Source organism: Mirounga leonina, unplaced genomic scaffold (genome assembly GCF_011800145.1).
Source record: "Mirounga leonina isolate KUSES-001 unplaced genomic scaffold, KU_Mleo_1.0 Mir_166, whole genome shotgun sequence".
In the NCBI taxonomy this organism is placed as follows: domain Eukaryota; kingdom Metazoa; phylum Chordata; class Mammalia; order Carnivora; family Phocidae; genus Mirounga; species Mirounga leonina.
Window position 1 is genome coordinate 30,247,388 of NW_023270418.1, and position 23,397 is coordinate 30,270,784.

Genomic DNA, 23,397 nt, shown 5'->3' on the forward strand with positions numbered 1-23,397 from the left:
CACCCAATCTGAGTGGTGTCCTTGTAAGAAGGAAGTTGGACACGCAGAGACACATAAAGACCTCGTGAGGACAGGGAGAAGGGGCCATCTGTAAGCTGAGGAGAGAGGCCCCAGGGGGATCCAGATCTGCCAACACCTTGATCTTGGACTTGCAGAACTGTGAGAAAATAAATCTCTGCTGTTTAAGCCACCAAATCCGTGGGATTTATGTATGGCAGCCCTAGCAAGCTAATGCAACACCCTCTCCCCAGCCCTAATTCACAGAGGTATGTATCAATTTTGGTAGCCAGCTGTGCATCCTTCTAGACTCTTCCCATGCATGTATAATCATATGTGCAGATATACACATACAATTTCTTTCTTTCTTTCTTTCTTTCTTTCACAAAAATAAGATTTGGCCATACACACTGTTCCACAACTAACTTTCTTTATTCCATAGTACATCATGGGCATGTTTCCCTGTCAGTATCTATCCAAGCCTTCTTTTTTAAATATTTTAATTTAATTTAATTTCAATTCAATTAATTAACAGATAATGTGTTATTGGTTTCAGAGGTAGAGTTCAGTGATTCATCAGTTGCATTTAACACCCAGTGCTCATCACATCATGTGCCCTCCTTAATGCCCATCACCCAGTTTCCCCATCCCCTCACCCCCTTCCCCTCCAGCAACCCTCAGTTTGTTTCTTAGAGTTAAGAGTCTCATGGTTTGTCTCTCTCCTCTGATTTCGTCTTATTTTATTGTTCCCTCTCTTCCCCTATGATCCTCCATTTTGTTTCTTAAATTCCACATGAGTGAAATCATATGATACTGTCTTTCTCTGACTGACTTACTTTGCTTAGCATAATACCCTCTAGTTCCATTCACATTGTTGCAAATGGCAAGATTTCAATTTTTTGATGGCTGAGTAATATTCCATTGTGTGTGTGTGTGTGTGTGTGTACATCTTTATCCAATCATCTGTCGATGAGTACATGGGCTCTTTCCATAGTTTGGCTACTGTGGACATTGCTGCTATAAACATCGGGGTGCAGGTGCCCCTTCAGATGACTACATTTGTATCCTTTGGGTAAATACCTAGTAGTGCAATTGCTGGGTCATAGGGTAGCTCTATTTTTAACTTTTTAAGAAATCTCCATACTGTTTTCCAGAGTCCGTGCCTTCTTTTTAATGTTCACAAATATTCCATTCTATGGAGGCAGCATTCATGGTTTCCTTTCCTTTCTTTTCTTTTTGGCTTAAACAGCAGAAATTGATTTTCTCACAGTTGTTGAGGCTGAGTCCAAGATTAAGGTGCCGGCACGCTCAGGTAGAGTGAGGGCACTTTACCTGCCTTATAGATGGCTGCCTTCTTACCTGACTTGGGGCTTCTCTTTCCGTGGCAGAGAGAGAGAGAAAACAAGCTCTTTGGTGTTTCGTGGCATAAGGGTACTAATCCCATCACAAGGGCCCACCCTCATGGCTTCACCTAAACCCAAGCTGCCTTCCGAAGTCTCCACCTCCAGTACCACCACACTGAGGGTTGAGGGCTTCAGCATAGGAATTTGGGGCACGCAGTTCAGTCTAGAGCAAGAGGAGCGTCGTGTTTCCCAGCATCCATCATCCTCCATGGATGCACATGGTTGCCATTCCTTTTGCTCTGACAAACATCCTTGTGTCACCAGGCTGGGGTTACCTGTGGGGATAAATTCCCAAGAACGGAATTGCTTTTTGCATTTTTAACCGATGTCGCTAAGTGTACCTTCCCACCAACAGGATTTGCGAGGGCCCGTTTCCCCCACACTCACCGTCTCCACCACTTGGTGGTTCTCAAGAAACAGGTGGTGGAAAAGAGAGTGAGGTGGTGACATTTAGCTCTCAGGGGAACCAACCATTTGGCCCAGGGAAGGGTAAGCAGAATCGGGGGTGAAGAAGTGCAGGGGAAAGAAGGCCAGAGAGCCCCTCTGGGAGAGGCTGAGGCACCGACAGGGGGAGCAGAAGAGTGACAGGTTTCATTTGCTCATTCGCCACATGCTTACAAGCATGCACAACGTCCCCGGCCTGGACTGCGCTCGGCAGTGAACAGAGCACAGGCCCTGCCCCTGTGGAAACTTCTGGTGTGGGAGACACATGGGGAAATAAGTCAGCGAGTACACGTCATTTCAGGCAGTGCCTAGAGCTGCAGAGAGAATGAATTCAAAGAGCATCACAGGGCTGGAGTGGCTGAAGCAGGGGGAGGCGGAGGGAAAGGGGGAGGCAGCACCCAGGGCCACGGGGGATTTGCATTCCAGACACTTCTGGAGGGTGTTGGTCAAGGTTGAGAGCCAGCTGAGTTTTAAAGGGTTCCTCTTGGCAGCCTTATAGATGATGGCACTTGGACGGGCAGTCAGGACAGAGCTAGAGAAAAGTGGATGAGACAAGCTCTGTACCAGCAGGATTTCTAGCCTCAGCAGGAACGAGGAAAGCATGGAAACAGCCCTTGGGGGTGAGTCCTCTGGTTGTCTGTTGTCTGTTGGTTGTCTGTTCTTGTGTAACAAACTACCTTGTTTTGATGGCTGAAGACAACAGCCCTTTGATTAAATCTCATGATTTGTGGGTCAGGGCTCAGCCGGGCGATTCTTTTGTTCCATGTGGCCTTGACTAGGGTCACTCAGGGGTATTCAGCAGGAGATGAGGCTGGGCTGGAGGGCCCAAGATAGCTTCCCTCAACTTGGCCGGGATGGCTGAACAGCAGGGGGTCTCCACGTGGCTAGCTTGGGGTTCCTCAACCCATCAACCATGGCAGCCTTGGGGCAGTCAGGCTTCTGACACGGTAGCACACAGCTCCAAGTGGGAGTGTCCCAAAAGACAGGCGGAGGAAGCTGCCAGTTTTCTAAGGCTTGGAAACTGGCCCGGTGTCACTTGCAGTGTATTCCATTGGCCAAAGTAATCCCAGAGGCCACCAAATTTAAGGGGAGGGGACATGGATCCCTTTCAATGGGGAGGGTGTCAGTGAACGTGCACTTATCTCTCATCTCCCAGAGTGCCCCTTGATGGCCTTTTCGTAGCATTGTGTGTCATAGGCTAGGCCATGATCAATTTTTTTAAAAAGATTTTATTTATTTGAGAAAGAGAGAACACAAGCAGGGGGAGCGGCAGGGGGAGAAGGAGAAGCAGGCTCCCCACTGAGCAAGGAGCCCGACGCGGGGCTCAATCCCAGGACCCTGGGATCATGACCTGAGCAGAAGGCAGACGCTTAACCAACTGAGCCACGCAGGCACCCCCATGATCAATTTAAATCTGCCTGTCATGTAGCAAGTTTCACTCTCAAGCCTCAGCCAAGCTCAGTTGTGCAAGAAATACGATGTTTTACATTTCCTTAGGTCAGGGTTTCCCAGCCTCAGCTCATTTGGGGCCACGTAATTGCTGGGAGCTGTAGGGTATGTGTTATAGGATGTTCAGCAACATTCCCGGCCTCCAAGTTGGGACCATCGAAAATGTCTCCAGACACTGTCAAATGCCCTCTGGGGGCAAAATCAGCCAGGTTGAGAACCAGAACCTTGGGATCAACTCGTTCTGACTCCAAGCCCCCATCCTACCCATCCGTGAGGAAATCTTACCCTGGTTACAACTAGGATTCTCATCCAGGTAGGATCTCAGATTGGGGGGAAGTGTGTGGTGCCCTAAACCCAAGGAAGAGTTCCAATCCACTACCATGGCTGTTGTCAGTGTCCTTACTGGGCTCACCTCAGTGGTATCCTGAATACAAAGAAGCTCTCCTCCCACCCCCACCCCAACCCTGCACCTCTCATAGGGTATGGGCTATGGGCACAGCCTGGGAGTCTTCACACGCATCTTGCAAAGTTGTCCCCTCTGACTCTGGTCGCCTACCAACTCAAAGTTTCCCAGTCAAAGCTAGAAGATGGCTGGAGAGTCCGTGGGTCTGTGTCCAGCTGACAGAATTTGCTGGCAGACTGGACATGGTTGTGAAAGACTAGGGTGAAGGACATCTCCAAAGTTTTCAGCCTGAACCAGTCCACGAATAAAGAGGCCACTGATGGGAAGGAAGTCAAGGGAGGAACAATTTGGGGGGAGACTATCGGGAGCTCTGATCTGAACACATTGGGAAGTCCATTAGCCATCCAAGTGGAGACATCAAGGAGACAACTGGATGGGTAAGTCTGGAACTCGGGAGCAAGATTTGAGCGGAAGGTAAAAACGTGGGAGTCATCTGAGGTGGTATTTATAGCTACGAGACTGACTGAGATCACCCTGGGAGGGAGTGTGGATCACCCTGAGCTCTGGGGCTCTCAAATGAATAATTATCAGATAATAATTACCATCATTTTATTTCCTGAAGCATCTGGCACAGTGCCTGGCTCTCCATACAGGTTCTCTGAATGGAACAGAACACTATGGCACTTTATTAACCCCCCCACTTTCCCTGCTAATCAGGATTTAGAGTCGACCTTAGCAGGATAGCAGGTAGTTAGAATCGCTCAGTTAAATAGGAATGAAAATATTCTTTAGGAATTTTCCAGAACCCGGAATGGGAACTTTGCTATCACTTGCAGAAGGAAAATCAGGCTTTTTTAAAGTCCCACTCCAAAAGCGAAAGTTCTTACCAGCACAAAATTCCACATTCCACAGACCCCAGAGTTCTGGGCTGCCACCACTCCCTAATCCATGCTCCACACTCCCACCCTGAGTCTCCTGAGCTCCAGCTGTTTTCCTTTTTTCTCATATAGGGAGAACTTTAAAACCGGGGGTTTGTTCTGACGAGAATTTGGTCACACACGTTTACTCCTTCAGTCTCTCATTCGCTCCAGGATCTGCAACCTCAGATCGACTCTGAATACAGCCTCCGCCATCTTACTCCCCACCCTTGAGAGCAGAGGCACCAAAATAGCAGCATGAATCATTCGGGAACTGTCATGTAATGCAAGACCTGGGCACCTTCTGTGGCGGTGCCTCTGCTTGTGTTCCAGGATCTGGGGAAGGGGACACTGGCCGGCTGCCGTCACTGCCTCCCTGTCCCACTCCAGAGGGCTGAGTCTACGAAGAGATTTGAAAAGCCCAAGCTGGTGAAAAGTGTGAGTTGACATTTCTGAATGTCCAGGAGTGGCTTTACTGTGACCATGAGTAAGCTTAAGATTTAGGGGTCCCTGATTCACATCCCTTCTGAAGGTCCAAACCTTTTTTAATTTGTATTTTTCTTTCCTCAGAGGGGGCTTTCCAAATTTAATGTTTTGGGTCTGATGAGACTTGAGGATGGATGATTTTGTTCAACCCTCATAGTAACCTTGGGAAGTCATTGGCACTTCATCATCCCCATTTATAGGCAAGGACACTGGAGCATAGAAAAGCCTTCTTTGGGTTCCTTGAAAATTTCAAGCTTGTTTTAACCTCAGGGCCTTTGCACTTTCTGTTGTCCTGTCTGGAACCCTGTCCTTGGCTGGCTTGTTGTCACTCCAGGTCTAAGGGGCCTTCACTAACCACCCACCTCTTGGAGCTCCTTCCTTCCCTGCTTCCCTGCTTCCCCTCTATCCCTTACCTTTTGCCTTTTTTTTTTTTAAATAGCACTCATCACTATTTTCATTTCTGTATGTTTTTATCTAACAAATGCATATAGTGCTTTTTCTGTAGGTAGGCAGTGTTCTTTTTTTTTTTTTTAATTTATTTATTCGACAGAGAGAGAGACCGCAAGAGAGGGAACACAAGCAGGGGGAGTGGGAGAGGGAGAAGCAGGCTTCCTGCTGAACAGGGAGCCTGACATGGGGCTCGATCCCAGGACCTTGGGACCATGACCCGAGCTGAAGGCAGACGCTTAACAACTGAGCCACCCAGGCGCCCCGGTAGGCAGTGTTCTAAGCATTACAAATATCAAACAATTTAATCCTCACTACTCTGACATCAAAACTGTTTCACCCACGTTTTAAAATGGAAACAACGGAAACACAGAGCGGTTGAGCAAGTTGCTTGAAGTCACACAGCTGATGAGTGTAACTACCATCTATCTCTCCTACTAGAAGACAAGATCCACACGAGCAGAAGCTGCCTCTGTGAGCTGTCTTGTTCTCTGTTGAGTCCCTGCACCCAGAGTAGTGTGTCACATGTGGCAGGACTATATAAAAGATGTCAGTGACGATGAGACCAGGTTAGAGAGAGAGAGAAATGGGAAAGAAGCTTGGAGAGAAGCTGTGGGGAGATGGTGGAAGAGCTCCTCTGAGGGGCAGCAGTGGGACTGGCAAAAGTGTGGTGGTCTGGAGACGGTGCCAAGGAGAAATGAAAGGTCTTGTGGACAGGTTTAATTTAGCAGATGAGTAAGAGAGGCCAAAAGCCTGGGAATCACCTCCTTCCTTCCTGTTCTGAGTCCAATGTATCAACAGAGCCTGTTGGCTCCTCCAAAAGTTGGAACCCAACTGTTCTCAGCCCTCCTCTGCTCCCACTCTGGCCCACAGCATTGTCATCACTCTCCTGGAACATGGCAAGTGTCCTGAAAGGTCACCCACACTGCAGCCAGAGGAGTCCTGATAAAACTACATCAGATCATGTCCCTTTTCTGTTCAAAATGTGCTGGCATGAACACACTGGCCTCTCGCGTCAAAGGACCTGGCCCCTGCTTCCTCTTGGCCCCACTCTCCCACGCCCTCCTTGCTCCCACCATCCTGGCCACCCCAGTGCAGGTCCCACCCCAGGATCTTTGCATGTGTTGTTTCCTCTGAGTGCAAGGTTCTTCCCCAGATTTTCCATTCATCTTCCTCCCTTACTTCTTCAGGTCTTTTCTCAAATCTTAGCTTCTCACTGAGGTTTGTCCATGCCAGCTTATTAAAAATGCAACACCATCCCCCTCACCCAACGCTCCTTAACCCTTTCTCTGCTTCATTTTTCTCCACTGCACTTAGGCAGATATATCCTATAAACTTTTTTGGCGTGTCCCCATCACTAGAATGAGTGCCAAGTGATTTTTGTCAGGTTTTTTCACTGCATTTTCTCCAGAGCCCACAATCGCCTCTGACACATTCAATCATACTTGACGGATTAATGAACACCTACTATGTGCCAGATGCTGTGCAATGCACCTGGAAAGGAAGGAAAAAGGAAAAAGGACACGAGGCCCCTGTGGACCTAACAAAATGTGGCACTGACACAGAAGTTGCCGGTTTAATTTGTGACTGGACACACATATAGCCCACAGTGTAGTAAAAGCGAGGAACAGGTGGGCAGAAATTAGTGTCCTTGTAGGACGTAGACCGTTAAGGAATCATGACCGCTCATCTCAGCTTGAAAAGACCAAATTAACCTGGCAGAGTTGGTGGAAGGGGGACCCCAGCAGAAGACCAGTTTGTAGGCAGGCCCAGAGGGAAGGAGCCCACCTAGTTTAATGAACAGAGATGTCAGCGGGCTGCAGTTTGGTGCTGAAGACGGAGGACAGGGAAAGAGGCCGTATAAGTGGGCCTGCCAGATGAGACGGGCCCTGCGCCCCAATCTAAAGCCTCCAAGAGCTTTAAGCAAGGGATGTGGATCTGCAGTGACTCTGGTTGCAGTGCTGCGAAAGGATCAGGGACAGCGGGGCTGGAAGAGGAAGCTGTGGAGACAAGCTATTGGCAAGGAGTGGGCACTTAAAACCCTGGGCAGGGATGGCGTGACCCAGATGGGAGGATAGCAAGGACAGCGCAGGCCCGAAGACCCTCATCCAAGCCCTCTCCAGACCTGGCACGCGGCTTCTTTGTTCCATGAAACACACACTGGTCCAGGAGGGACAACCAGCCTCTCTCCTCCATGCCCTCAGCCCTTTCGCATCCCCGGGTGCTCTCGCACGTGCCCTGCCTGTCGGCGAGGCCCTCCCAGGCCGCCGCCGCCGCCGCCGCCGCCAGCAGGTGGGCAAGCACCTCACTCGTCTTTGTTCCCCGCCCCCCTGCACCTCCCACTAATGGCGGCAGCTCCCTCTCATGGAGCACTGAAGACGCGACTGCACGATGGGAAACCTCCCACGGCCCTAGACGACCAAACCCTTGACACGAGCGGGTCACACAGAACGTGCGTTTCCACCGAGGGGACCCGGGGAGTCACGGGCCCCGCTACGGAGAGATTCCGGTCTGTCCACCCAAACCCCAGCTCCTTCGCTATTTCTGACCACTCGGCGCCTGAAAGCGGGCTCTGGGGACGTCCCGGCCAGGGCGCTCTCCCGAGGTCCACCCAGACGTCACCCCCACCGGCTGGGACCGCCGAGCGGCTCTGTGCCGCCGGGGAGGAGTGAGTCGTCAGGGCCGGACTCGCGGCGCGGCAGAGCGACTGTGGCCTTGGACTCCCATAAACCCCTGCAGAGGTGAAGCCCCACACTGCCTTTTGACGGGCGGCTATTTAAACCTATCAGCGCAAAGTGGCGGCGACTCTCCGCCCAATCGACTTTTTTTTTTTTTAATCTGAAGGAGCTGCCGTCACGGAGTCCGTCAGCCCAATGGGAGAAGTGGAAATTTCCAGAAAGAACGGGACCAATGGGCGCGGCCAGCGCGGCCACGATTGGCGGACCAAGCGGCCAATCCCTGTCGCAGAAGTTCGCCCCTCCCTCCAATCGTGGAGCCTGGGGTGGGCGGGGCTTTCCGCGAGAATCCAATCCGGAGGCGCGGGGGAGGCAGGGCTGAGGGGATTACTCTCAACTGCCCAATGACAGAGAAGCAAAGATGATGGGCTAGACTTCAAGCCAATAGTAGGGAAGCACAGAATGCCCCCCCCAGGGGAGCGCAACCAGTGAGCAGGCGAGGAAGGGGCGGGATCCGGGGGTCCCGGCAGCTTCTAGTAGGTTCCAGAAGGCGGCGCGTGCGGTTGGGAACGCGGAGCGGACGGAGTCGATTCAACGGGGTTCCGGGCTGGGCTATGGAGCAGGTGAAGGGGGAGGGGCGGGCCGAGGCTCCGGGGCCGCTCGGACACCGGCCGAGGCCGAGCCGCGGGTGGAGGAGCGGGGCGGGGCGGGCGCCGAGCGGGGCGGCGGTCTGGGGCCGGCCGAGCAGCGGCGGTGGCGGCGAGCCCGTGAGGGCCGCAGCCCACCGGGCGGGAGGTGAGCAGTGTAGCGAGGCCGGGCCGCGGGGAGCGCCGGGTCCACTCAGCGCCCGTCGCTTGCCGGCTCGGCGAGGAGGGCCGGAGGGCCGGCGACAGTTCGGCCGAAGTCCGGCCCGCGGCGGGCAGAGAGGCCGTGGCTGGGCCCCGGAGGCCTCCCGGGAGGTGGCTGTCGGCTCAGCGGAGGGGGGCGGGGGGGACAGTGGGGGGGGGGGGGGGGGGGGTGGGGGGGGGGGGGGGGGCTTCCGTAGGGGCGGGGAGGGCCGGCTCCACACCGGGGGCTCGCCAGCTGAGAGAGCCGGGATTCGCGACGGAGAAGCCCCCGGGGACTTGGCCACAGTTAACGTGGAGGAATGTGGGGAGCGGGGACGCGAATACACTGGAAGTAGCCAGTGGGGGGAAATACTACTCTTCTGCATCTGGAAGGGCCGGGATGGAAGAGCGTTGAGTGAAGGTTTGATGAGCGGCGGGCAGACTTTGCCTGATGCAGGAAAGGGAGGGTGCCGCCAAAGTCCTTGGAACGGTTTCCATCTCTACCAGTGTTTTACAGATGCATGTGCCGCCCCTCCCTTTCTTCTTTCTTTTCGGTTTTGTGTGTATGTGATTCGAGAGTAACTCAAGACTGATATTTCTGGAAGGTTGGTTTCTGATTACACAAGGAGGAATTGGTTGCTGTAGAAAATCTAGGCTATGTAGATAAGCAGCAAGAAGTTACTTGTCTCGGCTCAGCATTTTTAGGGGACCGAGTTTGTAGCTGCTGGTGGTTGCTTTCAGTGGCTTCATTATATCCTCCGCGGCCTGGAGGTTGTGAACGGCCTGGAGAGATTTTATTCAGTTGGAAGCTGTTCATTGAAGTGTAGCGATTCATCTGGGGGAAAAACCGGCCCCTTGTTTTCGGTGTGATCTGCAAAGCCTAGTGTTGCTTTTTTCAGGTATAGCCATTGCTGCTTTGATCAAATCTGGAGCCTCTGTAGTAAATTAAAAAAAAAAAAAAATGGAGTGGAAATGTGGGGATGAATAAGTTTTTTGCTCACTTGGGATAATTAAATTGTATCTGGGATTAAGTAGACTAAAGTAGAGACAAGAAAAAGATTTCTGGAGTGAGGAACATATTACTTAAAAATTTAAGAAAGGGGTTTGTCCCTCCGTTACCAAAATAAGAAAAACTTTATAGCGAACTGCCCATTGTAGGTGAAGCAGATGTGCAGGGAGACTGAATGAATGACTAAACTCAGGGCTGCAACGTTCATGACTGGTGAGCTGGCCACCTGGCATTTTAACTCCAGATGTGTTCGAACCTACTGCTGAACCCATTCACCATGTGACTTCTCTGCATTTGGTTTTTATTTTCAACTGGGAGATCTGTATTCAAGTTGGACAGATTGGCGTGTTTACATGTTTTTTTAATATTTTTCAAATAAGTCCCAGGGTGTAATGTACTTTTTATATTAGAATCAATGCAGAGATACAACTGTGTAACATTTAACAAAATAGTGCTTGCTATTATGTGCATCGTGGGCTGGTATTTTCTATTCTACTTTTAAAGTGCTGGTCACAGCCTACAGACTTGATTTCCTGACCTACTGCGGGTCAGTACTCTGTTTGGCAAATGATGTTTCGTAGGATAGGCAAGAACTTCATGGAACTGTTCTCAGCTGCATCTTGATACTAGCTGAGTTTTTAACTTTTTGCTTTGTGGTCTCCTTCCTGAGTTCTAAGATTTTTATCCTTTGCTGGATTTGGCAGCCTTTGAGTTTTTCCTTCTCAAGGTTGTCTCTCTAACATCTCTGGTTAATGGAGGGAAGTTCCCGATCGGTGTGCCTCAGGGTTCCAAAATCACTTGCATCAGTATGTAACAGTGGTGGGTCAGGGCTGGATGATAGAGTCAGAGAGAGAATGATTTGGTAACTTGATTACATGCTTGATCTCACCAAATGTGTTTGCATTTGAGATGTGGCCCCTCCTCTCTTGTAGGGCATCCCTGGTTAGGAGAAGCCCTCTAATTAGGACCATGTTTTGAATATTTGAGAGGATTGGAGATTAAACCACAAATAGTGTTGTTGGTTTTTTTTAAAGATTTTATTTATTTATTCATGAGAGACAGAGAGAGAGGCAGAGGGAGAAGCAGGCTCCCAAGGAGCAGGGAGCCTGATGTGGGACTCGATCCCAGGACCCTGGGATCATGACCTGAGCCAAAGGCAGACGCTTAACCATCTGAGCCACCCAGGCGCCCGATAGTGTTTCATTTTTTTGCATACTCTGTATAATAATATTTAAATGTGGCAAAACTGGTTTGGGTGGGCTAGCTCTCACTCACTAAGGAACAGAGCAGTGATCTACCATGCTGTGACCTATCACCACACCTACGAATGGAAATAGGTTCTTCTCTGACCATGGGTGAGTATCTTGATGCTCCCAGAGAAGCCGGCGTGAAGCCTGTGGGTTGTGGAGCGTGTGTCCAAGCACACTTGGTTCACTTCCTTCGTGAATCCCTCTTCTGTGAGGAGCAATGCGGCCTGTGTTTGGTTTATTGTTTGGGCTTCTTGGCATTGTAATGGCAAATTTGTTTTTCCGTGAAAGGACCTCATGAGTGTGTCCTAGAGTGTGTCCTTCATCAGCCCTAAGTAGAGACTTTTGGAAGAGTGGCTGGAATTCTAATTCACACTGGAGCTAGTGGAGAGCAAAGGGTCAGGCTTTTTTTCCTGGTTAATTACTGTTTTCTGGTAGGTTCCAAAAGGTGTGGGAGATGGTAAATGAACTCATTAATGATTTCTCTTTTGGTTTGTAAAATAATTTCTTTGTCGGTAACTGAAGAAAAGTAGAAGTGCCACTTAGAAAATTGGGACCAAGCAAGTGTGTTATGGAGAGAAAAAGTACCTTGGCTTTTTTTCCCCGTCAGGTAAATGAGCTAAAAGAGAAGGGCAATAAGGCCCTGAGTGCAGGCAACATTGATGACGCTCTACAGTGCTACTCTGAGGCCATTAAGTTAGATCCCCAGAACCACGTGCTCTACAGCAACCGCTCAGCGGCCTATGCCAAGAAGGGTGACTACCAGAAGGCTTACGAGGATGGCTGCAAAACCGTAGACTTGAAGCCTGACTGGGCCAAGGTAAGCTGTGGGCGCGCTGGGGCTCTTCGGACTTCACAGGTACGCCGTTTTTGCATACTGGGCCCTCCTGACCTGGCTTGTTGTGTGTCCCTGTAGACGGATAGTTGATTACCCGTCCATTCTCCTCCCTGAGTGTGTTCCTCAGACTGATGGTACAGGTCGCCAAGTCTGAGATACCATCCGTTGTTGAGACGGGTCTTATCTCTTGTACTGCTGAGAGAGAAAATGCTGCCAGAGAAACGGACAGCCCTGGGTCGTAAGATAAGCTGAGGTGGGGAGGGTGAGCATCTTTGATACTTGTCTGGATTCTTCGTTCTCAATCTTGGCATTATGTGCTTCTCCTCCTGTTCTTTGGTCTTCGCGTGAATACCCGTTTTGTCCCATGAAATGTAGAACAGATTCTTTAGATTTCATCTTCTGGACTTACCTCTAGATGTCCTTTGTTTTGTATCCTTTTTTGCTGGTTTAAGGGCTATTCACGGAAAGCAGCGGCTCTTGAGTTCTTAAACCGATTTGAAGAAGCCAAGCGAACCTACGAAGAGGGTTTAAAACATGAAGCAAATAATCCTCAGCTCAAAGAGGGCTTACAGAATATGGAGGCCCGGTTGGCAGGTAGACACCAATACACTGTTGGGGTTTTTTGTTGTTTTTTTTTTTAAACAGGGTTAACTTTGAGGCTCCCCGCCTAAATGTCAGGCTTATAGACTACAGGGGCATCATGGCTCAAGGGAACCGATTTCTAGTAACGTGCTTTCCTTTGTTCGGAACAGAGCGGAAATTCATGAACCCTTTCAACATGCCCAATCTGTACCAGAAGTTGGAGAGTGATCCCAGGACAAGGACGCTGCTCGCTGATCCTACCTACCGGGAACTGATAGAGCAACTACGAAACAAGCCATCCGACCTGGGCACGTAAGTCAAGGCAGCATGGTTTGTCTTTGGAAATGGACGTGGACATTGTGCTTCCTGGGATTTTTATGGTCGGGCATAGGGGGAGGAGGGTGTCCCTCACTCACACAGCAGTGTTTCTGTCTTTGACTTTTCTCTAACGAGCAGTAGTGTTTGTTGGTTGTTTATAGTTCTAGAAAGGGTCAAGGGGGACATACATCAGAATAATTTGGAATTTTTTCCTAAGTTTCTATGCCTCTTCACTGCTCTACTCTAATTCTGATCTGGCACCCACCCTATCCTTTCCATGCACACCAGATGCTGTCTGTTGGTACGTTGGAGTGGAAACTTGTGGTTGAGAAGAGCGTCAGGTGTAAAGATGTGTTTCTTAAGTCATGCTGGATGAGATGGAGTATACCTATAACTCATTTCTCTGTGTATCTTCTGCCTTCAAGAAATAAATCTGACAGTTGTTACCTCGTTTTAGATGGATTGTCGAAGGATAGGGTATTTCTTGGTGGTACCTCGTGGATAGTGCAGAATCCAGCAGTTTTTCTGTGGAGGAGAAGCTCTTGTATGCAGTCATCTGAGATTTAGCAGTCAGTGGGGGTTTAAAATTAGTTGTGAAAAATAATTGTGGTTTTCTTTTCTTTTCTTTTCTTTTCTTTTTTTAATCAATGCTAGGAAACTGCAAGATCCCCGGATCATGACTACTCTCAGTGTCCTGCTGGGGGTCGATCTGGGCAGTATGGATGAGGAGGAGGAAGCTGGAACACCTCCCCCACCTCCTCCTCCCAAGAAGGACACGAAGCCAGAGCCAATGGAAGAAGATCTTCCAGAGAATAAGAAGCAGGTCTTGTTTTTCCTCCTTATTGTCACACATTCCTAAACAACCTAGTCAGCCAGCAGTCCTTGTCAGGCAGGAGCACTGTGGGTCGGGGCGGCTGTAACAGTTTTTGAGCGTCCGGGTGCTATTGTTACCAGAATGGTCAGTATGTTAAAAGGTTGACTTGCCAGGCGATTTCATGAGAATGGTGTATCTCAGAGACTTGCAGCAGGGGGCTGTTGGGGCAGGCCGGTAAAGTTCTGTGTGTGATTTTTGTCCTCGCTGGGATCCAGAGAAATGTTGTCTACACCCATCTAATTTAGGCTCCTGTTTTCTGGTCGGATGTGGTGTGTAGTTGAAAGTTGTCCACTTAGCAACACAGTCTTCCAGAGCAGGAGGCATGTGCTTACACGATTTTATTTCCCTTCTTATAAATGGGAACAGCAGATTGTTGCCAAATTTAGCACCTTCAGATGGGTAAGCGTTGGTTGTTCAGGGTGTCTCAGAGCTGGAAAAGGGCCCTATGATGTGGGTGGTAGCAAGCTCTGCTGAAGACTGCTGCCACTGGGCCAGCCCCGTTTCATCCTCTCCCCACCCCCCTGCCGCTGTTCCCTGACAACTGAGACCCCCAGAAGGCCGCGGGACAGAAACCGCCTTGGCACAGCCTCTCCCAGTAAAACCGGGCACAGAGCTGCTGTCCTCTTGGAGGTTGGTGCAGGCTGGAGAGATTTCCTCTCCCCCAAAGAAGCTCTCTGCTTTCTGATAAAATGCAGGAGAGTAGATGGAAAGGGGGGCACTTCAGAGGAAGTGGAGATGAAAGTTTTTAATTTTCCATTCCAACACTCAGCCCCTCACTTTTCAGTTCACAGCTGGTTGAGAAGATGCCGGCAGATGTGGTGACCTGTTGGTCGTACGTGCTGTACGGGACCGGGGGCAGGTCCCAAGCTCTTGCGCTCTCTGCCATCTGGGTTAGATTTGCTCAGTACTCCTTCCACACTTCATCTAGGCGCTGAAAGAGAAGGAGCTGGGGAATGAGGCCTACAAGAAGAAAGACTTTGACACGGCCTTGAAGCACTACGACAGAGCCAAGGACCTGGACCCCACCAACATGACTTACATGACCAATCAAGCAGGTGAGGCCCAGGCCGAGGGGTAAGTGCGTTGTCAGGCAGTCCTGGGGAGAGACAAGGGCTGACTCTTCCTTAACCATCCTGCCTGGCAGCCGTGTACTTCGAGAAGGGCGACTACAGTAAATGCCGGGAGCTTTGTGAGAAGGCCATCGAAGTGGGGCGAGAAAACCGAGAAGACTATCGACAGATTGCCAAGTACGCGTGACCTTCGGCGGTACCTCGAGTGGTCTGGAGGGGTCAATGTCCAAGACTTAAATTTTCCTGCATGGGGAGGAGGGTTGCTGGCCACATCACCTGCTCTGTTAACGGTGGGCTGGAGAGGAGGCCGCAGGCATGGAGACAAAAGGTGTTTGGAGGGCGTAGTGTCCCAGTGGTGATGGGGGCCTTATTTCTAGTTGCTGATGTCTTTTCTCTGCAGGAGCTGACCTTGTCCCTGCTCTGCCCTTAGCAGATTCTTTTTTGCTTGTTTTTGTCAGAGCTTACGCTCGAATTGGTAACTCCTACTTCAAAGAAGAAAAGTACAAGGATGCCATCCATTTCTATAACAAGTCTTTGGCAGAGCACCGAACCCCAGATGTGCTCAAGAAATGCCAACAGGTGGGTAGGGAAAGAATGGGGATGTTTTAAGTTCTTATTCCTTATAGTTGCAGTTACTTAGTAGTGAACCTTAAGTTTTTTTAAGTAGTGTTTTTGGTCATTTTATATAATGTCCTTGTCACACGATAGCACATAAGGAATAACTCAGGTTGTTTGCTGTACTTTCTTATCGGCCAAGATTTAAACCTTCTGCTGAGGGTCAGTGCATTGAGTGTTATGGTTCTTATTGTAACTTAAGATTTTTTTTTTACCTTACATAACCAAAGTGTTATGTATTGTGCAATTTGTCATAAACTATGGGGGGGGGGTGATTTTATTCATGAAAAGATTGGTCAGAAAAAAATTTTTTTTTTTTTTTAAGATTTTATTTGAGAGAGTGCTTGCGCACACACAAATTGTGAACAGGGGCAAGGGGAGAGGGAGAAGCAGACTCCCTGCCAACCAGGGAGCCCCATTCAGGGCTCGATCTCAGGGCCCTGGGATCATGACCTGAGCAAAGTTAAACGCTTAACCGACTGAGCCACCCAGGGGCCCCAAGACTGGTCAGAAAATTGTGTTATTGACACATGGATCATTTTCAGGGGCTTGCTTGCCTTTTTTGTTTTGTGTGGGGTTTTTTTTGTTTTTGAGTGAGGGGAGGTGGAAGGGACAGAGGGGGAGAGAGAGAATCTTAAGCAGGCTCCACACCCAGTCTAAGCTGAAACCAAGAATTGGACGCTTAACCCAGTGAGCCACCCAGGCACCCCACAGTGTACCTTGATAATGAATATGTAATTTTCTAAGTAATCTCTGCACCCAATGTGGAGCAAACTCACAACCCTGAGATCAAGAGTTGCATGCTCTTTGAACAAAAACTAAAATGTTGCCCACAGTACTTTTTGGAAATCAAAATCCACATCAGGATTTTTCTAGTGCAATATTTATGTTCATGAGAGTTTAAATGATTATCCAAAGAATTATTTTTTCTTAGGCGGAGAAAATTCTGAAGGAACAAGAGCGGCTGGCTTATATAAACCCTGACTTGGCGTTGGAGGAGAAGAACAAAGGCAATGAATGTTTTCAGAAAGGTACATTATAGCCCAGGTGATGGAGGAGTCGTCCAGAGCTATCCTCTGTGCCTCGGCTGCCCGTGTGCTAAATAAATAGTCCCTGGTGTGGGGGAGGGTGGCTTTTTGCTTTCTAAAAAAGTTTTTTTCCTTTATCCAGGGGACTATCCCCAGGCCATGAAGCATTATACAGAAGCCATCAAACGGAATCCAAAAGATGCCAAATTGTACAGCAATCGCGCTGCCTGTTACACCAAACTCCTGGAGTTTCAGCTGGCGCTCAAGGTGGGCAGGTCTGGGAATGTGGAGCAGGCACTATGGCAATTGACCTGTACGTGAGGAATGCGGTTTTTTTTCTTTTCCTATTTTCATCAACATTTGCTTGATGGTTTTACTTTGATCTTAGAGTCAAGGTGGTGGTGTGTGTATGTGAGTTTTGTAAAATGCAAGCCTGACGTCTGCTCCGTCCTGGCTTGTGGAGTTATATTAGTGATTGGGAGTATTTGGAAAAGTGGATCTTGGGGGCGCCTAGGTGGCTCAGTCTGGTTAAGCGTCTGACTTCGGGCTCAGGTCATGATCCCAGCATGGGGGGATCGAGTCCCGAGTTGGTTCCCTGCTCAGTGTGGAGTCTGCTTTTTCCTCTGCCCTCCCCTTCCCCCACTTGTGCACTCAGGCACGCGCTTTCTCTCTCAAATCTTTAAAAGAAAGAAAAGTGGGGGCACCTGGGTGGCTCAGGTGGTTAAGCGTCTGCCTTCGGCTCAGGTCATGATCCCAGCGTCCTGGGATTGAGCCCCGCATCAGGCTCCCTGCTTGGTGGGGAGCCTGCTTCTCTCTCTCTAACATTCTCTCTGCGTGTGCTCTCTCGCCCTGTTAAATAAGTAAATAAAAGGAAAGAAAGAAAAGTGGATCCTTTTCCACCTTTCCTGATGATAGATTCCTTTTCTTTGTTGTTCTTGTTCTCCCCTTCCCCTTTTTTATTCTAACCTTCTGAGCGTCCAGGTCAGTGGTCTCCAGTGCATTCATACTGTGTGCAACCCTCACCACCATCCACCTTCGGAACCTTTTCATCTTCCCAAACTGAAACTGCACCCTTTAAACACTGACTCCCTGTTCCCTCTCCCCCGGCCCCTCACGGCCGCCGTTCTGCTCTGTCTCTGTGAATGTGGCCCCTCTAGGGACCTTCTGTAAGTGGAACTGGCCAGCGTGTGTACTTTCGTGTCAGGCTCATTTCACTGAGCACCATGTCGTCTTCCTTTTGAAGGCTGAGTGCTGTTCCGTTACACGGACACGCCATGGTCCGCCTGTCCCCCTCCTCCGTTCTCCGTCCGCAGCACTGGTGGTTCCCCCCTTGCGGCTGCTGGGGTCCTGTGTCCGTGGTGGGGGGCATGTGGCCTCTGTTGGGGGCCCCCAACTTCAGTTCTTCTGGGAGAAGTGCTGTGTCACTGAGTAGTTCAAGGTTTAATTTTTTAATTATTTTTATTCATATATTTTTTGGGGGAACCACGGTATTGTTTTCCACAGCGGCTTTACCATCTGCTCTCACTTTTTGATTAGGTCAGTTAGCAGGTGTGCTGTTCTCGGTCACATTGGGCATGGTCAGGTGTAGTTCTGTCGACACCATGAAGGGAGTTAGTCCCACTGCTCTCTCGAACGCAAACTGTCTGGTGCTTCTATTGGCGATTTTTAAACCATTCTCTAGATGACTATCCGTGCTGATCAGTAGATGACTTTTAAAATGTTGTCCAAGGGGCGCCTGGATGGTTCAGTCATTAAGCGTCTGCCTTCGGGCTCAGGTCATGATCCCAGGGTCCTGGGATCAAGCCCCACATCTCGGGCTCCCTGAGCGGCAGGAAGCCTGCTTCTCCCTCTCCCTCTGCCCCTGCTTGTGTTCCCTCTCTCGCTGTCTATCTCTGTCAAATAAGTAAATAAAAATCTTTAAAAAAAATTAATAAATACAATGTCCAAGTCTGGACCACCTCTTTAAAAAAAATTTTTTTTATTTATATGTGTGAGGGGTGCCTGGGTGGCTCCGATGGTTAAGTGTCTGCCTTTGGCTAAGGTCATGATCTCCAGGTCTTGGGATTGAGCCCCATGGTCGGGCTCCCAGCTCAGCAGGGAGTCTGCTGCTTCCTCTCCCTCTGCCGAGATCTTCCCCTGTTTGTGCTCTCTCTCTCTCTCTCTCTCCCCCTCTCTCTCCCTCTCAAATGAATAAATAAAATCTTTTTTTAAAAGATTTTATTTATATATTTGAGAGGAGGGGAGAGAGAGAACGAGTGTGGGGAGGGGCAGAGGGAGAAGCAGACTCCCTACGGAGCAGGAAGCTATATGTGCCCGAGACCAGGACGCCAGAATTGTGACCTGAGCTGACGTCAGACGTTTAACTAACTGAGCCACCCAGGCGCCCCAAGTCTGGACCACCTTATGGGAAGGTGACAATGTGACCCATGCAGAGACCCCAGTACCTGAGTCCATGCTAGTTTTTGTTGTTGATGCCACTATCTTCTGGGCCCTTGTCTGGCTTAGGGGGACATCAAAGCCAGGTCATTTCGCCTAGTGGTCACCTGTGAGGGAGAGTGGTACTTCCCCAGCTAGGAACCGAACCATTTCTGGGCTAGCTTTTTGCCGGAATAGTTGGAAGTAGGTCTGGGTGTGAAATGATAGTGTATGGCATTTTTTTCCCCAGAATTTTCCATTTCATAGGCACTTCAAACAAAAACACCCGAACGCCTGTGTGTCCTCCACCTTTTTGAGCAATGAGCATAACGTGTTTTTGCCGAACCATTTGTGAAAGGAAGTGGGATATGTTTGGCACTCCACGTCTGAGCTCCTGAGTGCACTTTTCTTGAAGTGTCATTAGCTCCTGGTAATAGAGGGACAAAGAGCGTAAGGCCGGGTGATGTGGGGCTCTTCAGATTTCCCCACTTAACTGAAACTGTGTGGTAAAGCCGTCAGGATCGAGGCCCGTGCATTTCATCTGGTTTGCGTGCATGTCCTCTTCCATTTCTCAAGCTAGAAGTTTCCCCACCTTTTGCGGATTTTTCCATAATCTCAGCTCTTTGAAGAGTCCGGGCCACTTGTCTTCTATGGGGTGGTCCGTAGTCTGGGTTTGTCGACCCTCATGGTTTCACTTGACTTGCGCTTCTCCCTCCTCTGCTAGGCCTTCTGTGAAAGGGCCCGGGTGCCTGGATTAACAGCAGCTCGGGATGCAAGACAAGGACACTGTCGTGGGTCTGGGCGAAGTGTTCACTTATTCCAAATGATCAGTCTGTCTTCAAGCCTCACTTCTCTCCTCTCTCCTTTCTAGGACTGTGAGGAATGTATCCAGCTAGAGCCCACCTTCAGTAAGTGCTTTTCTGCCACTCCTCCCCCGTCCCTCGACACTGGCGCAGAGATGGAGAGTGGGAGAGGACGTGCTTGCCCCCCCCATTGTCTCGGGGCTGGTGGCCGTTAGGACCTAGCATCCGCGGGCGAGATGGATGTTGGGGTTCCCATGGGAAGGTGGAAGTGGCATCCTGCAGAGCTGTGTTCTGATGACGCCTCACCTTTCTCTGCAGTCAAGGGCTACACCCGGAAAGCGGCCGCCTTGGAGGCGATGAAGGACTACACGAAAGCCATGGATGTCTACCAGAAGGCCTTAGATCTGGACTCCAACTGTAAGGTGGGGCTGCTCTTGGCCGCCAGGGGGCTCTCCCCTGCCTCCATTTCTCCTTTGGGTCTTCTCGGTGTTGGTTTGCTGCTGCTTGCCTCTTGCCTGTTTCTCCGTCTGTCTGTCTCCCCCCTTCTCAGTTCCCTTTGTTACTTTGGCCCTGCTGAAGCAGCGAACTGGTCAGTGCTCACGCGCCCCTTTCTGGCTTTGCTGGGAGGCAGGAGGCGGCGGACGGTTACCAGCGCTGTATGATGGCCCAGTATAACCGCCACGACAGCCCCGAAGACGTGAAGCGACGGGCCATGGCCGACCCTGAGGTGCAGCAGATAATGAGTGACCCGGCCATGCGGCTCATCCTGGAGCAGATGCAGAAGGACCCCCAGGCGCTCAGCGAGTAAGTGGAGTTGGGGGAGACGGAAGAGGGGAAGGTGAGCTGCGAAGTGGCCCGAGCTCTGGGGGGGTTACTGTGTATGGCTTGCTTACAGCTGAAAAGGCGGGCCGCAGCTGGTGAGCTGGAAGGGCTTCGTGGCTGTGTTTGCCCCGATCGCTTGAGCGGTCTGTTGGAAAGACCAGTTTTGCAGGGAGAGCGGCTTCGGCTTCAAGCTGTGTCCGCGGTTCGTGCGGGGCGGGGCGGTGCTGCCCGCGGGCCAAGGCCTCCGCGGAGCCGTCTTAGCCAGGACTCCTGCTTGGCCGCCTCCTTGTTGGGCCTTCCGCAGGGTTTGCATTGGGGTTGCTCCGAGAGCAAATAAGACCTTTTTAGGTTAAGTCTCGTGTCTCATAACTTTGCTTTTTGTTCATTAGACACTTAAAGAATCCTGTAATAGCACAGAAGATCCAGAAGCTGATGGATGTGGGTCTGATTGCAATTCGGTGATGACTTGCTCATCATCCCCTTCCCTTTGCCCTCATGTGGAAAGAGGAGCTGGGACCGCAGCTAGCAGCGCGGAGCAGAGGGGAGAGCAGGGGAAAGTGAACAACTTCTCTCTATATATTTATATAGACCTATGTGGAAGATACAGAGACTCGTATTACGTTACTCGCACCGCCGCTGCCTCTGGGCCCTCCCAGCACACGCATGGTCTCTTCCGCTGTCCTCGGGTTCCCTGTTCCCTTCCCCGCCCTCAGTCGCCGTCTCAGCTGCTCTCCCATAGTTGGTTATTTTTTATTTGGGGCAGTGGGCATGTGTGGGGAGGGGAGGCTCTTCTCCCCCAACCTCCGGGCCAGCTGTCTTCACATTGTTAACTCCACGTGCCCTTCTCCAATAAAACAAGCCAGTCGGGCGTGGTTATACATTGTTACGTCCTTGTGATTTTTTTTGCCAAGTGACCCTGAAGTGGTTGCCCCATAGGGGTTACAACCTGGAGTGTGCGAGAGGTGGAAGTGTCAGCTGGGCACCGGAACCTCTTCCTTTCCAAGGGGACGGATCAGTGGCACCTCAGCATGCTTCGGTCACTAGGTGGCACTGTTGCCCAACAAGCCGCTGAAAGGGAGCCTGGGGCCTTCCGACCCTAACTCCAGAGGTTCAGGTCAACATTCTGGCGCTTCCCACATCGTTCATCACGCTCTCATCTCAGAACCAGAAACCAGCTAAATGGAGGGAACACTGGGTCCCACCCAAGAACAAAAACGTTTCCTATTGGTAGTGTTCAGATCTCTTGGGAGACCATCTCTGTCAGCTGCTCTATGATGGTTTTAGTCTTTAAAGAACTCGCTGCTCTCAAGGCACCTGGGAGAATCGGTTGGTTGGTCATCCGACTCTCGGTTTTGGCTCAGGTCACGGTCTCAGGGTTGTGGGATTGAGCTTCTTGTCAGGCTCCATGCTCATCGGGGAATCCGGGTTTTTTCTCTCTGCGCATGCATGTTACCTCTCAAATCTTAAAAAAAAAAACCAACCACTCACTTCTCACACTTGGCTCTTTGCTCAGAGGAGGTTCCTCTGCACCTTCAAATCCGGGTTCATCCCACACCAGCTGCCTCCACTGAGCCGCCTAAAGTTCAACCCCAGCATCAAAGTCCTGTACCCGAGGTGCTCGGTGGGGGTACTGTGTCTGCCCTGGCCCCCCGTCAGTTGGCCCCACTGTCACCAGAAAAGGTCGGTGATGACATTGCCAAGGCAGCCAGTGATTGGAAGGGCCTGAGAATGACAAACTTGAGGACAGGCCCAGATCCAGGCGGGACCTGTTGCTGCTGTCCCGATAAGCAGAGTCTCAAGGAACCCCCAAGAGACGGAAGCAGAAAAACATTAAGCCCAGTCCAAATTACCACTTTTGATTTATCAACATTGCCTGACAGATACAGCCCCAGTCTCGAGCTAGAGAGTTCTCTGGAACCATTAAAGAGGTCCTGGAGACTGCCCAGTCCATGGGCTGTGGTGCAGCAGGGTGCCCAGCTGGTTGAGAACTACCAAGGAACATCCTTCAATAAAGGATCATTTGACAACCCAAAAAACCCCTCACAGCTCAACTGAAAGCTTTCTAATTACACTTGGACATGGTTGCAGCAAGCTATTTCTAAAACCCTGGACTGGGGTGGGAGTAAAACTTCCTCTTTTGCTCCAACAGCGCAGCTTTCTGAGCTAGGAAGCTGCTGAGGCCAGCAACTGGCTGTACTTCCTGCTGCCTTGACTTTGCATAAGCTGGCTTTCCCGGGGGTATCTTCCACCGGCCCCTTCCTCTATCTGGGCAGCAAGGTCAGAAATCCTCATCTCCACGGGCCATTCTGCTGCTCTTGGGTGCAACTGACACTCTTCGGGCTCTATTCCCTCCGGCCCCAAACGGATTCTCTCTGGGAAGCCTCGATTCCTGCCGGGAGCCAGCAGGGAGCATCAGGCCTCTGCTCTACCAAAGCTGACCTCCCAGTGCAGGCGATGGGACCCTCCAGGGTCACATTTGAGTGGGGATTTGACGGGCGTGACCCTTGGGTTACTCGGGGTGAGCCAGAATGTCACACGGAGGGATAGAGGGGAGGTGGCAGGTTGGAAGCCTTAAGCCCTGGAGGCGTGGGGCCAGGAGGTTGTGAATGACCAGGGGCCAGTTCTGGTTCAGCTGTTGCCTCGGGCGGCTCGAAGGTTTACGTGTTTGGAAATAGAGGCCCTAAGGAAACACTTAAGGAAGCTGTTTGCCTCGGGGTCTTCTTCAAGG

At 50.5% G+C, this 23,397-nt stretch overlaps 1 protein-coding gene across 1 annotated transcript; it reads left to right on the top strand.

Annotated features, from left to right (window-relative positions):
- Nucleotides 1–8,738: 8,738 nt before the first annotated feature.
- Nucleotides 8,739–21,552, top strand: STIP1 (stress induced phosphoprotein 1). Its single transcript, XM_035013111.1, has 14 exons — nucleotides 8,739–8,844; nucleotides 11,915–12,124; nucleotides 12,595–12,736; nucleotides 12,895–13,036; nucleotides 13,697–13,865; nucleotides 14,845–14,971; nucleotides 15,061–15,163; nucleotides 15,445–15,565; nucleotides 16,536–16,632; nucleotides 16,772–16,896; nucleotides 19,916–19,952; nucleotides 20,166–20,269; nucleotides 20,479–20,651; nucleotides 21,059–21,552. Exons 1-14 carry the CDS (start codon nucleotides 8,836–8,838, stop codon nucleotides 21,129–21,131), a joined length of 1,632 nt encoding a protein of 543 aa, XP_034869002.1. The 5' UTR covers nucleotides 8,739–8,835; the 3' UTR covers nucleotides 21,132–21,552.
- Nucleotides 21,553–23,397: the final 1,845 nt, after the last annotated feature.

Coding starts and splice junctions, on each gene's coding strand:
- STIP1 (XM_035013111.1), top strand. Junction 12,125..12,594: donor TGAAGCCTGACTGGGCCAAG/GTAAGCTGTGGG, acceptor TGCTGGTTTAAG/GGCTATTCACGGAAAGCAGC. Junction 14,972..15,060: donor TTACATGACCAATCAAGCAG/GTGAGGCCCAGG, acceptor CCTGCCTGGCAG/CCGTGTACTTCGAGAAGGGC.